This window comes from Eptatretus burgeri, chromosome 3 (genome assembly GCF_056783735.1).
Source record: "Eptatretus burgeri isolate ZD-2024b chromosome 3, Ebu_testis_v1, whole genome shotgun sequence".
Classification (NCBI taxonomy): domain Eukaryota; kingdom Metazoa; phylum Chordata; class Myxini; order Myxiniformes; family Myxinidae; genus Eptatretus; species Eptatretus burgeri.
The window spans coordinates 136,742,535-136,757,143 of NC_140963.1; the positions used below are offsets into that span (position 1 = coordinate 136,742,535).

Here is a 14,609-nt window from a genome sequence, read left to right on the forward strand (position 1 = left end):
TGGAATTAGATAGGTACCTGAAAGTTATGGAGATTGAGAGGTGCGGGGATGTTGGCGGAACTTTGAGGTAGCTTAAGTATTGATGGGTGATTGTGTGCATGTGTAAAGAGTGCTGTTGGTGGGGGTCTCATTAAAGGGTGTTGTGTGGTTGATGTATGTTTTTAACCAAGCCCATGCCCCCTTCCCTGGGGAAAAAATAAACACAAAAACTGCAAAAACGAAATAAAAAACCCCACAAAAAACACTTAACTAAAATATAAACCAGAGTGGTGTCAAAGCCACCCAATGCTCGCCTGTTTATACATTTATCGTTTTTCGTTTTTAAGACTAGTGTAATAATATATATTTTTATAAACCATTACAGTGAAGTCTGATCCAAATAATTTTAAAGCAATATATGTATTTGCATATTGTAATCAGTAAAAAATAGTGTGGTCGATAAAAACATGAGAAAGGAAATAACTTGCACCAAAAACTTTAACATTTTCATGCTCACGCTCACGCTGACGCTCAAAGACTAGTCTAATAATATTTTTTATAAACCATTGCAGTGAAGTCTGATCCAAATAATTTTAAAGCAATATATGTATTTGCATATTGTAATCAGTAAAAAATAGTGTGGTCGATAAAAACATGAGAAAGGAAATAACTTGCACCAAAAACTTTAACATTTTCACGCTCACGCTGATGCTCACGCTCACGCCGGGGGTATCGCTATTGCTCTCTGTTCTTCGAACAGGCGAGCTACAAACACATGATGCATTTTCTTATTTTGATTTGTTTTTTATACATAAGTGTGGTGTTGATGTGGCACAGGCATGATGGGCTGAAATGCCCTCCACCTGTGTCTAATTTCCTTGTGTTTACTTGTATAATAATAAAGATATTTTGGCAGTGCTCTATCAATCGATCATATCGTTTACAATAAAACAGCATATAGAGAGTAAATACTATACATGCTTTATTACATATAAGGTTTCTTTTCTCAAGAATAAATGAGGATAATCAACCCTGTTGTTATTCATATGGTTCAAATCTTTCCCTCTCAAAGAGTGCTGACATCACCAGCAAAGTGCTACATACAGCCTTTCATGCTCACCAGGTAGCATGAGTTGTTCCGATCGAGGCATGTAGATCATGGACCATTGGCAGCCATGCATGCATGTTTCATACCGTCATGTCATCGAGCACCAGCAATGAGGTATGGAACTGAGGCTCATTCCCCTGAGTGCACCTTTCACATATCACTCTAACTCCCGCTCAGCTTGGAGTGACTCAGTTTCGCCGTGCCAGGCGAAGTCGCAAGGCCACGTAGGCAGCGAGACGTAGCACCAACACAAAGACACCCAGCATAGCAAAGTCCTTGGCTAACCCTCCGTTTTTCACTCCGAGCGTGCGAAACACCGCCTCGGGCTGGGAAAATGGGCAGGAGGCTGCGCCAGGTTCTGGCAGACAGCTCGGATTCAGTGTTGGGCCATCAGACACAGCCTCGTCGCAGTGCAACGGGTGACGATCTAACCCATAGATTATTCGAACGATTCCTTCAAAGCTGTATCTGCAAGACATGGGTTTGAGCAACAGTGGGAATGGTGTAGTTAATCAGAGGAAGTGTTCACATTGACCCTGCAGTTGGAGTACGGCAAAGCATGTTAGCAGCAGTGGGTTTAATAAAATCACCGTCCATCAGCGATCATCTCCACATTGATCAGATGCTATAATCAATACACTATGCCTGTATGAGGTTCGAGTTAAACTTTCATTCGTCTTGTTTGACTGCACTTATTGCAACGTAAATGCACAGGTTTATTTTTGATGCACGTGCTGTGTTTGTGAACTGCAAGTGATCGATCATGTTGTTGTTAAGAAGAGATGCTGCGACATGAGCCCTTTTTTAAAAGCCAAAATAGTTGTTAATTTTGCTCGGTATTATTAAAGGATAATATTATTTCCTGATTATGGTTTGGGGGGGGGGGGGTAACCTGGCACTGCCCAGCTGGGTGAGGTTTTCTCAGCAGTAGTTTTGGGACATGTTGGACATTGAAAAGCTATGGAGTTATTGGCCTCTTAGTGGTTATCTTTTGCCTGCAGGCCAGCAGCAGCAGTGCCTGACCCCACATCCCAATATACACTTTATGGCAGGCTTTGTTGGCCTCAAAATGGATGTCAAGGCCGAGGGGTAGCAGCTTAAATTCTTGCCCAGATTCTGAAGTAGCTACACCCAAATTTTGAGACCTCTAGGTGCTACGGTTCGGCCATGAAAGATAATAAACAAATAGACAAACACTTGAAATTACAGGCAGACCCCGACTTGTGAATAAGTTACGTTCCTGAACTTTGTTCTAAAGTCGAATTCTTCATAACTCGAAAATTGCCTTTTTTCTTGTTTCCCCAAAAAGCATCAAGGGTCTTCGCCGGTATGAACTCTGTGTCTCACCTCCCCACCCCCCACCTTACATCCGTGGTGTTTTTATGTGCATGAATGGGCTTAAGCCTTAGATAATTATATTTCCTGCTGGTCTCTCTTGTTTGTTTCTTTTTCTCTTTCTCTTCTTCGTTGTAATGGTACATCCAGTGGGTGCTGATCCTTTCATATGCTCGATAATTCGCGGCTTATCATTCACGATTGTCGAGATCGTTGAACGATTGAGGTCCAAAGACCTACGATAGCCTCAGGTGTTAATAAATTTAAGACATCTTAATGCATTTATTATAATGGAACTTCATCTGTAAATATGGGGTAGGGTGTTCGTATGTCAGGAGTTCGAAAGTTGGGGGCTTGCCTGTAGTTAGAAGAAGATTTGAGTGAAACATCCCTACCTTACTACCTTACTAACTCTCCTCTTTTTTTTGTTTTTTACTCTCAAGCTATGGACCTTGGTCCTGTCACTCTTGTCTGATAATAAAAACAAAAAAAACTTCGGCACATATTTTATCTATACCCTTCACTGTCTTAAACATCTCTATCATATCTTCTCATCACCACCTCCTTTCTAGTGTATAAAGAGATGTCTCTGTCAGCCATTCCTCATAGCTGAGTCGAGCTCGGCCCAATACCAATGTAATCGCCCTGCACTGAACTCTCTCTGTGGTAGTTATGGCCTTCCTAAAGGCCCGGTCACACCTTGACGTTTTAGCCAGCGATGGCAACGTATTAAAATGTATGTAAAACGCTGGCTTACGTTGAACTTTTGATGTTTTTTTTTAAAGATTCGGACATATTCATAGCGACTTGGTCTTATGTATAACGCATTGGTAACGGACACAGAACGTTTCGTTGTGTTATAGATAACTTATACCAACGAATGCTGAACCTGTTGTCGGCCTACACAACCGATGCCCAAAGATAGTCTAACTTCGGCATAGCGCGTTGCACGCATCGCCGACGATGTCGTGACGTAGCCTATTAAAAGGCTGACGCACAACGATTCGAATCATAACTGCCGTAGAAATGGAAGTGTCAACATCGCGGTCACACCTTGGCGATCTTGCCAGCGTATGCCGACCTAAGAAAAATGTGTCTAAAACGTTGGGGGCACGTCAAATACGGTATGAGTAAGTTTGGTATACGTGAGTAGAACGCTAAATACGCTATCATACATCGTAGTAAGTAGAGTACGTCAAGAAATTTTAAACATGTTCAAAATTTTATGACGTACTCGGCGTATGACACACGTTCCGCATGCGATGGGGATAAGTTTTACACACGATATGTAGACGCTTACACACGTCCACAAAGGTTACTAATAAGCTACTCATAAGTCGAAACACGTCGCGGTAATGTCTTTTTTACACGAAACTTATTTCTAAATTATGTTTGACGTGCTTTGAACCAATTCTTTACGTAGTCCCAACACACATCGATGTATGTAGACGTATTCCAATGACGTCTTCCGGTCGACAAAAAAAATAAATTAACGTGTTTCTAGCTTACAACTGCCATATAAACACGTGTTCCCAGCGGTTTTGGGAATTGGTATATAAAAATGCTGCTCATAAAAGGGGAACCCAACAGTGTTTTCGAGTCCTTTTTGAGTCGATGTCCATGTCAGCAGTAACAGTATCAGTATCAGTATCAGTATCAGTATCAGTATTAGTATTAGTATTGGTATTAGTTTGTTCATGTTGGCAGTAGTAGGTGAGTGTGAGGGGGAGGGTGTGGGTTATGATGGATCGTCCTTGCGTTTAACGATTTAACGATTTAAATGATAAACTCAACGATTTAAATGATAAACTCAACGATTTAAATGGCTGCATCTCCACTATTGAAAGTAGACGCTTGCGCTCAACAATTGGATTTTTTTTTACACTCAACGACTTTTAAACGGTACCACTCACCTAGTTTCATTGTTTACAATGAACGATTTAAATTGCAGTCACTCGCCTTTGTTTTTTGACGCTGGGGTTTGGAAATTTGAAGCGTTTCTTCTGAACGTGTTAAAACGCTCAAACTCGACTATTTTAAATAGACTCTGCCGATGGACAATTGGAATCATAGCCAAGCTAGACATCGAAGTGTGAACATCCTCGTCATGCCCAAGAAAAGTTTGAAGAATGCTGCAAATAAGTGTCCTGGCCGTGGCCGTGAACGCTGACGCAAGGACGATCCATTATACCGACGTCTTTCAGCCTATGAATAACTTAAAAGTAACGTCTGTCGACGTGTGGCAACGATCGCGTAACGTGCCAACAACACGTTAATCATAGGTTAGAAATAAGTTTCGGGTACGCTAAACATTACCTCGGCGTGTCTCAACTTATGATTAACTTACAAGTAGCATGTGTTGACGTCTGTCAACGATCGCAGACCGTGCATACAACTTGTGGCCAGCGTAGCGGAACGTGTGAGTCATACGCCGGCATACGTCGTGAAATTTCAAGCATGAAAAAATTTGAGGACAACCGAAAAGTACAACGTTTAAAGCCAGCGTACAACGACGTATGGCAGTGTTTTTCAGCGTGCTCTCAATGTTATCAAAACTTACCCATAACGTATTCAACGTGTGCCAGCGTTTTAGAATAAAAATTCAAAAATCGGCATATGTTGGCTGAAACGTCAAGGTGTGACCGGGCCTTAAGTTGTGGTGACCAAAACTGTACGCAATATTCTCGATGAGGCCTCACTACAATCCGATACAATGTTAACACCACCTCTTTTGATTAATAATTCTTCCCCCCCCCAAGATGCTCTTTAATACAAATATCCTGAACAGACAATCATCACCATAATGTGCAACTAATCATCAGGAAATTTCAACAAAATATGACGTTTCGATTGACGAGAAATTTCATAAATATTCTCACATCCACTGTCTTTATCCCCCCCCCCCCCGCTCCCCCACTGCTATCTTGATTTTCATCACACGCACGAAAACAGAAACACCATGACAAATAGGCATTGGTTACCAACACCATTACCTAAAATCCCTGATAACTTATCAATCTATAAACATTACTCTACTTTTTATAAACAAAAGTTCAGGTCAAATGAAGTCCCTTAACATATAAACCCAGCTTCTTAGCCCAATCACTGCTCTCGTGTCGCAATATCAATATGGCTTCTGTCAATAAACAAGTTTTTTTAACTAATGATGCCATGTTGTTAAACCTGTTTTGAAGTCTTGGACAAGGATGTTCAACAAGGCCGCGATTAATCATAAGGTGTCATCCCTGCGAAGCCAAAAACTGTCAGTGTGTGTTTGTGAAATTTCCTTTCTGTCATACTTTCTTTTATATGTACTTTGGGGGAAGTTCAACTGATGTTCATAATGATATGTACAGTGCCTTCAGAAAGTATTCTTACCTGTCGACTTTTATCACATTTTGTTGTGTGTGTTACAGCCTGAATTTAAAATGGATTAAATTTAATTTTTTTTACAAATTTATAAAAAATGAAAATCTGAAATGTCTTGCGTCAATAAGTGTTCAACCCCTTTGCTATGACACTCCAAATTGAGCTCAGGTGCGTCCAGTTTCCTTCGATCATTCTTGAGATGTCTCCACAACTTGATTGGAGTCCACCTGTGGCCAATTCAAATGACTGGACAGGACTTAGAAAGAAATACACCTTTCTGTATGAGGTCCCACAGATGACAGTGCATGTCAGAGCAGAATATCTATCATAAAGTCCAAGGAACTGTCCTTACTTGGAACTCCATGATAGAATTGTGGGGAGGCATAGATTTGGGAAGGGTATACAACAATTTATAGAGTGTTGAAAGCTTCCAAGCACACAGTGAGCTCCATCATTAGGATATGGAAAGAATATGAAACGACCCAGACTCTTCCTAGAGCTGGCCGTCTGACCAAACTGAGCAACTGGGCAAGAAGGACCTTGGTTAGGGAGGTGACCAAGAACCCAATGACCACTCTGACAGAACGACACAGTTCCTTGGTTGAGATGGGAGAACCTGCCGGAGGTACAACAATCTCTGCAGCACTTCACAAATTTCGTCTTAATAGGGGAGCGGCCAGACGGAAGCCAATCCTGAGAAAAAGGCACATGACGGCACACCTGGAGTTTGTGAAAAGGGCACGTGAAAGACTGAGAGCATGAGGGAAAAATATTCTGTGGTCTGATGAGATGAAATTTGAACTCTTTGGCCTGAATACAAAGCACTACCTCTGGCGGAAACGGAGCACAGCTCATCATCCATCCAACATCATCTCTACTGTGAAGCATGGTGGTGGCAGCATCATGTTATGGGGATGCTTTTCAGTGGCAGGGACTGGGAGACTTGTAAGGATAGATGGATCAATTAATGGAGCCAAATCCTTGAAGAGAACCTGCTTCAGAGTGCAAAACACCTTAGACTGTAGCGAATATTTATGTTACAACAGGACAATGACCCCAAGCATACACCTAAGGTAACAATGGAATGGCTTCAGAACAAGAACGTGAAAGTCCTTGAGTGGCCCCAGCAGAAGCCCAGACTTGAATCCCATTGAGAATCTGTGTAAATACGTGAAGATTGCTGTTCACTGACATTCCCCATCCAACGAGACAGAGCTTGAGCAAATCTGCAAGGAAGAAAGGGAGAAAATCCCCAAATCGAGATGTGCAAAGCTGATACAGACTTACCCAGGAAGACAAAGCTGTAATCGCTGCCAAACGCGCTGCTTTAAGATATTGACTCAGAGGTTTGAACACTTCCTGACACAAGACATTTCAGGTTTTCATTTTAATGAATTTGTAAAAATTTCTAAAAACAACTTTTCACTTTGTCATTATGGGGTATTTTTTGTACATTGGTGACAATTTTTTTTTTTATTTAATCCATTTTAAATTCAGACTGAAACACAACAAAATGTGACAAAAGTCGAGGGGTGTGAATACTGTCGCTGTGCTGGCTGTCCAGGTTAATCCCCCCTGACCCAAATTGTGGTGATGGGTGGTTAACACCACCAGCCCGGATGGCCGAGTGGTTCTTCCTTAATAGGAAGCGGACACATTGATCTTCGGGGATTATAACGCGTACGGGAGGGGTGGGGCGCAAAGGCGGAGCAACGGAGGTCCGAGGAAGCACAGCACGGGGGCGGGGGGGGCTTATACTCGAACCCCACGCCAAATACAAGGACACAGCAACTTAAAATAAACAGATTTAATGAAAATAGACAAATACTTACAAAGGACAATAATTCAGAATATAATAATAAACTTGAGGTAAACTAAAGTCTAAAGTTGAGGAGCCTCCACACACAGACTTAAATACAGACAAGGGGAAATGGAATAAAAATCCTTCCTTTATTCTTGCACTGAGCTTGGCCCAGAGATGGTCTTTGTGTAACTTGGAATTGAGGCGCTTTGTCCTGCATGGGTAGACATTCCCGAAATGGCACCAAGCCGCACTCTCACTGCAGGACAAACATACGTCAGCGGCATTCAACACCAAGGCTCAGAGACCCTGTGCAGCTTAGAATGGCGCCGTCTCCTTTGGTGACAGACACGAGGCTTCGAGGCCCGTCTCGTATGACCAGCCAAGTGTCAATGGCCAGCGTTTCACTTCACCATGCGAGCCAATTCGCCTCAGCACGAATACGAGAATCGTGCCATCCTCTTCATCCGTCAAAGGAAAGCCAGCCATAAAGTCCTGTTCTTGCAGGCCTCAATGAAGTACATTCTCTCTCGACCACGTGCGCCCCTCACTCCGCACTCGTCCATTCCTCCCCATCTCTCAACTCTGTCTGACGTCACCGAAGCACCGTTTCCTCCCAGGGCGTGGCTTTCTCGCACCAAACCCGGGTAGACGGGGCTTCTTGCCTGTTCAGCATGCTTGCCTGCCTCGATTCTGACGTCACGCCCAATCACTCATCAGCCTCAGGGGCGTGACTTCACCTGCCGTCACCCTTAGAGACGGGGCTTCTTGCCCACTTGGTCATGTTATAAAAACGCAATTCTTCCATGGTTTGTAATAGAAAAACATAGGGAAAAGTCACAGGGTGGCAATTACATACTGGAGGAACTTATCCTTAATCCCTATATTATTAACACCGCACCACCCCCCATGTGGTGACACGTAACACTTAAGCTCACAGTCTCCCTACTTAAGTACATCGATATGTCTCCTGCACGTCCACGGACCAAACAACTCCATTCAATCCTAACTTTCCTATTAAATTCCTCCATCTACCCCAACAACCGCAACAATACTTTCTGAAGGCACTGCAGCTCAGATGAGCTCGTGTGGCACATTCTGATTGGTTGGATGACAGCGAATCAGAGTAGCTTCCTGAGGGGGAAACTGGTTTCCATTGGACAGGTAACAGGCACTACATTTTTTTTCTTTCTGAAGAGTTCATGTACTTTCACATTTGCGGTTTTTCTGCTGCCTGAGATAAGTATTTATCTCTCTTCTGCACCCCCCCCCCTACACAACCTCTAACCCATAATTCTCTCTCCCCTTCCAAGTCTAATGTCCTTGTAAATTCACGTAACTTTCTTGACTCACACCAAATCTTTCACGGACAAAACAATACCAAACGAATACGCGAAGGAAAGAGGTGCTCCGACAAATGCTTACCGGACATAGGAGGTGTATGACAGCCAATGCAAGTAATAGGGTATGGTATCGAAGCTCACAAAGAAGCCAGAAAAAAGAAGGATGGGAACAGCTGAGAGGGGTCCGGCATAAGTTGCCACCTGATGATAAAGATATCGGTTACGGAGAATTAGCTCACATCGTTACTGATGGTGAAAAGTTGTTGAAATGAAGAAAGCAAAATACCGTATCCGGTGATTACCCTTCGTACCAAAAGGAGGCCGTTTTACAAGTCGGCTCGACTAGCAGCACACAACATAAGTACGTTGGGGTCTTCAATGTCCAAAAGCAAATGTGAACAATTAGGACAGGAGGATTCACATTCCCTCTGAAGGATGGCATACCCATGGAGACCATGCTACACCTGAGAAGCATCAGGATGACACTCTTATAATCCCTTTCATAATTGGAATCAAGCCCAGACGAGACAACTTGACGGTGAGTATGCAACCAATGAGCTGTCATGCCAGCCAGAAAAAGTGGTATTAATTTGTATGGAGTGCAGAGGCTTCTTTGTACCCAGGTAGCAACTGCACTCGAAGATAAGAAGCAGGGTAACCTAGTGCGTCAAGGAACCTCCAAGACCAGATCACTTGGTACCCTCATTCCAGGCAGGGATTAGTCATTTGTTTAGGGTGCCGGCGATAACTCGGCTCCTACTCGCAAAGGACACCGTGGAATCTTTAACATCTGCTAAGCATTACTAGAAGATGGGACATCCGGTTGAAGTCCATCGGAGGAATAGAATACCCACTGATGAACTGCCCTGCCCGCGAATCACCAGCATGGCAGTTTATAGCTGGACAGAGATGCAAACCCAGGTTAGACAGCTCTCGAGGCTGTCCTGGCAGCCCAGCAGAACACAGCAAACAGAGCTCATAAATATTGTCGACAAGCATAGAGATTTTTCCGAAGGATCATATTATGATGTTGGTAGGAAAGAAGGGTTTAGAGAGTGATGTGAGGAGTGTTCCATCGAGTGAACAATGGTGATGCAGAGGGAATAACATTTGTCTTTGGAAAGAATGACAACTGAACAGGTTTGCTCCTGAGCAGGGCAGGTGAGCAGTAAAAAAACAAAAAAACAAGTGTATCACCTTTGTAAAAAGTCAAAGGCACAAGGACAGGATTGAATGCAGACCTGAATGGAGGGTGAGGCTGCACCAATAAGCAGGCCCAGAGATTGTGCAACCAGTGCTGTGAGAGCTGCCATTGCTGAGAAGAGGAGGAAACGGACCGGCTCGGCAGGTTGTCCAGTGAGCCAGTATGCCAGGACACAATACAGCGCTGGAAACAATATCTGTTCACACAGTTATTCATTCATTATTTTTTCATTCCTTATATGTGATAAAATAGCAAAAAATAATAATAATAATAATAATAATAATAATAATAATAATAATAACAATGATTGCATGCTGACATTGTGTGAAAAAGAATGAGGATAGAAGTGGCAGAAGCTCTTGGGGGCTGATCTAAATCGCCATGTCGAGAAGAAATAATGATGGAATGAATCATCATTCCATCTAATCATCTAACAGCTAATATTAAATGATCCCCGACCCCATTCCTCAGTGGGTGCAGTGAAGTGTTTCAGGCCCCACAAAAAAAAAATAGAAAAAAAAAAGGTTGATTTCTTCAAAATGCCAACAGGTTTAGAACAGCACTGGGTGCCCCTACCAGTATAAAATACCTGGCAGTGACATCGCATCATTCATGCGACCTCCGTACATAATTAGGACACAGTTTTACAAGTCGGCTCGACTGGCAGCACACTATGTAAATACGTTGGGGTCTTCAATGTCCAAAAGAAAATGTGAACAATAAGGACAGGAGGATTCACATTCCCTCTGAAGGATGGCATACCTATGGAGGCCATGCTCCACCTGGGAAGCATCAGGATGACAGTCTTATAATCCCTTTCATAATTGGAATCAAGCTCATACGAGACAACTCGTAGGTGAGTATGCAAGCAATGAGCTGTCATGCCAGCCAGAAAAAAAAGCAATGATGTAATTTCACACACAAGTGAAAAACAACTGTAAAGCAGGAAAAACCTGAAATGGAATGTCTGCCAGAGTTTTGGCAAGGTAGTAGGTCTTGAGTCCGTACCAGCAGTTCAAGTGTTCACGCAGAAACACCGCCATCTCTGTCGGGACTGGCACACACTATCAACTCATTCCTATTCGATTCGTTCCCTTTTGCTTTATAATATATCGACTAATTAGAATACTGTCCATTCTTCTTTAACAACAACACTTTACAGTCTTTGGTCAAGCAGAGAAATTTCAAATACATTCAAAACTAGAAGGGCACTCAGTGGAGCACATACCTCCACCACGTAATGCCTGATCCACAAGAACATATCGGGCCCAATCAATACATTTTTGAGATATGCTATATATTGTTTTTGGCCCAATCTCTCAATGGTGAAGAATCACTTTAAAAATTAAATAATCCTCATATCCAGATCTGAATTCGGATCTTCACCAAAATTGAATCAATTTGTCCTTGCCACACACACACCCATCATGTCCACCAAGTTTCAACCGAATCCGTTCAAAACCTTTTGAGAAGTCGTGCTATATATCATTTTTGGCCCGATCTCTCAATGGTGAAGAATCCTTTTTTAAATTCTAGTAGTCGGATCCGGATTCAGATTGTCACCAAAATCGAACCAGTTCGTCCTCATCACATAACCAACCAGTCCACCAAATTTTGCTCAAATCCGTCCACAAGATTTTGGGATATCGGGCCAACAGAGAAACAAGGGGTGAAAACATAACTTCCGTCCACCTTCGGTAGTGAAGGTAACAAATGCTGATTGGTGTGCGAGATGGGTAGAGATGGCTGGGAAAGGTTTTAAAAGGCATTTAGGTGCATGAGGCATACGAATGGGGATGGAGAGGGGCGGGGGTGTAAGATTCTGCTATATTTGTGTATCGGACATACATGTGAGCACAGTGGGCATCATTGCAGCAAAAGTGAGGAAAAGCAGTGAGAAGAAGAGGAAGGCTGAGTTATTGAAGACTTTATTGGCATCGGAACCGATGTCCAGGTAGAGGAGTCCCACAAGCACACCGATAGCAAGGTGTGACGCAAGACGCAGGTGGCACAGCACCTGGTGGAAGAATGAGTGAAGAGAATGAAGGAGTGACTATGTGAATGGATTGTGAGATGCCCTCCCCTCCCCACCCCCTCCCAATATGTGACTGTACTCACAGTGTCACGAGTGATGGTAATGAGACTGCGGTGAAGCAGAACGCACATCTGGGTTATAAAACTGGCTCCAAATGATCCGCAGACACAACCGCATGGCTCCTGAAATGCACAGGGAATTTTCTCCCTCCGTGTGCGAGTAACACGACTGATCGGAATCAATTGACGAGATGATGAACTGAAAGTGGAACATGCATTTGAACCACAGAACAGTAGTGGAAACCTTAAGCTAGTCTGCCGAGGTTATATTAGTATAGTAATGGTACACATCTTCCACATGGTTTCTCATGCCACTTATTATAAGAAGACATTATATCAGACAGTAGCCTGTCCATCATTTAATCCATCATTCAACCTGTCCGCCGATTCGGATCGACAATATCCCTCAACCAGCAAGACTACTTTTCCATTCTACAATAAATTACTTTAAATAACGTTGGAGAATGAAGGGACCTGGCAATCCGCCCTGGCTAAATGAAGCGAGCAAACACCTGCCTAACGGACGACTACCAGATGTTTCATCACAGTCAGGTATCCTGGCAAGAGAATGTGAGATGTGGAAAGGAAGTCTTGTGATTGAGATGTGAGAAGAGGGCCGAAAGACACACAAAAAAACCACTATAACAGCACTCAGTAGCGTGCATACCCTCCGCCACGTAGGTGGTGTTTGCTCGCTTCGTTTAACCAGGGCGGATTGCCACTGGCAATCTACATCGGTACCTCCTACCGAGGAGGAGGAGAGTTTACCTCGACTCTATATCTAGAGATAGAGAGATATAGAGTACTCCACATCGGTACTCTATATCCTTACTATAAGAAGGATTATAATGATCACCTTCTTCTTGTTTTATTTCTTGATCACCTTCTTGATTGTTACCGGAGGTAATAATCACAAGTTCATGCTTGGGCACAACTGACAGCACCAAGACAATGGGGAAGCCTGTTACTGTAGTGCTGATGTAAAACTCTCCTTGTATTGCCATAGAATTCTGCTTTTTCACCAAGCTGCCATTACAATTCATGACTAAACCAGAAAAGTAGAAGGCACATGACAACGGTGGCATTAAAGTGGGATTTCCTTACAGTTAAGCCTGTGGGACAGGGCTCCAAAGAAGGGTCGCTCGTAGAGATCTTGGGCCATGTAGCATCCGCAGCTCTATCTTGAACTGCAGCAGCCAGGAGAGACGTCAGGTCCCCGTAGTCGCCAGAAGCTACTTCCATCACTAAAGCCGATTAATTTGAAAGAATGAGGGAACATGGAGTGCGGTTAATCGGGTACTGCTGTTTCACAAAAGTATGATGTATGTCACAGTGTGCTCATCTTAAAGCACGGTGTTAAGCTGGCTATCCTGCCTGTTTACACTCACTGGTGAGTATTACACATTGTGTGGTACCTTTGGAACAGGAGAAAGGTTGTGATTGTCAGTGTCCTCATTAAATTGCAATTGCCCACTTGCTGCTCATTTACATTTCTCTGTGCCATGATGTTTGGCGTTAGATGCTGAGAGAGTTTCTCTCGTCACGGATGATGAGTTACCTCAATCTCTCTTCACACTGTCTCCGAGTCATAAAGATGGACCACGCAACCACAATATAAAACAAGCAAATCGATAAGGAAGAATAATAAGAAGAAGGTGATCATTATTTTCTATCAAGATAATGAGTTCGTTTACATAATCACATGATATTAAATTTACTGAAATCAACTTTTGTGACAGAAATGAGGAGTCAGGTGAAGGAATTTCTGATGATAATGTGGTACCGAAGTCTGCAGGATTGTGGTACGTCGGACACTGCAAGCCCAGTTGGGCGAGGTGAGGTACTAATTGTGTCACCGAGCCCTGATACACACAGCAACCCTGGCTCAGCACGTATGTCTGCAGAGGAAGCGAGGAGTTTGGAGGAGAGGAGTAGGACGTGCATGAGTGTGAAAGATCCAAAAAAGATAAACAATAAAGTATTCCTTCAAAAACCCCTACCCACATCCCCCCCCCACCTCTTCCCGGAATGTATAAAGTGGGGGCAGATAACAGCAATTTTTGAGAGGAATCGTGCAAATGATGATACAAGCATCAAATTTGGCACATTTGTTATCCAGGGGATTCTAATCAAATCTGCCTGATTGACCATTTGAAAATCGAAATTTTGAAAAATTTGAAAAAAACAAACAAACTTCAAAAAAGTCAACATCACGAATCAATGTTGGATGCTGGCTGAGATCGGTGAACGTTTCAGAAACATCATCAAAGACGTTCCAAGTCTGCCATGCAGTTTTCTTCCCTTTACCGCGGAAGGCAGACACGACGTCACATCCAGTGAATGCATGGAAGTATGGGATCCCTCCAGCTTTCTCAG

The 14,609-nt window shown here is 43.1% G+C and overlaps 1 protein-coding gene across 4 annotated transcripts in view; it reads right to left on the bottom strand.

Moving 5' to 3' along the window:
* Positions 1-939: 939 nt before the first annotated feature.
* The window catches only part of LOC147031080 (ATP-binding cassette sub-family G member 4-like), a 49,221-nt gene continuing 35,551 nt past the window's right edge, over positions 940-14,609 (bottom strand). For 3 of the 4 annotated variants that reach the window (XM_085875796.1, XM_085875795.1, XM_085875798.1), the window contains exons 10-17: positions 14,017-14,131; positions 13,338-13,477; positions 12,258-12,356; positions 11,988-12,156; positions 11,093-11,193; positions 10,177-10,335; positions 9,018-9,136; positions 940-1,555 (exon numbers count right to left, since the gene is read on the bottom strand). In XM_085875796.1, coding sequence (XP_085731922.1) covers positions 1,276-1,555; positions 9,018-9,136; positions 10,177-10,335; positions 11,093-11,193; positions 11,988-12,156; positions 12,258-12,356; positions 13,338-13,477; positions 14,017-14,131 — 1,182 coding nt within the window. In that variant the 3' untranslated portion in view covers positions 940-1,275. The remainder of the gene's footprint in view (positions 1,556-9,017; positions 9,137-10,176; positions 10,336-11,092; positions 11,194-11,987; positions 12,157-12,257; positions 12,357-13,337; positions 13,478-14,016; positions 14,132-14,609) is intronic. The other variant, XM_085875799.1, reaches the window with a different exon arrangement.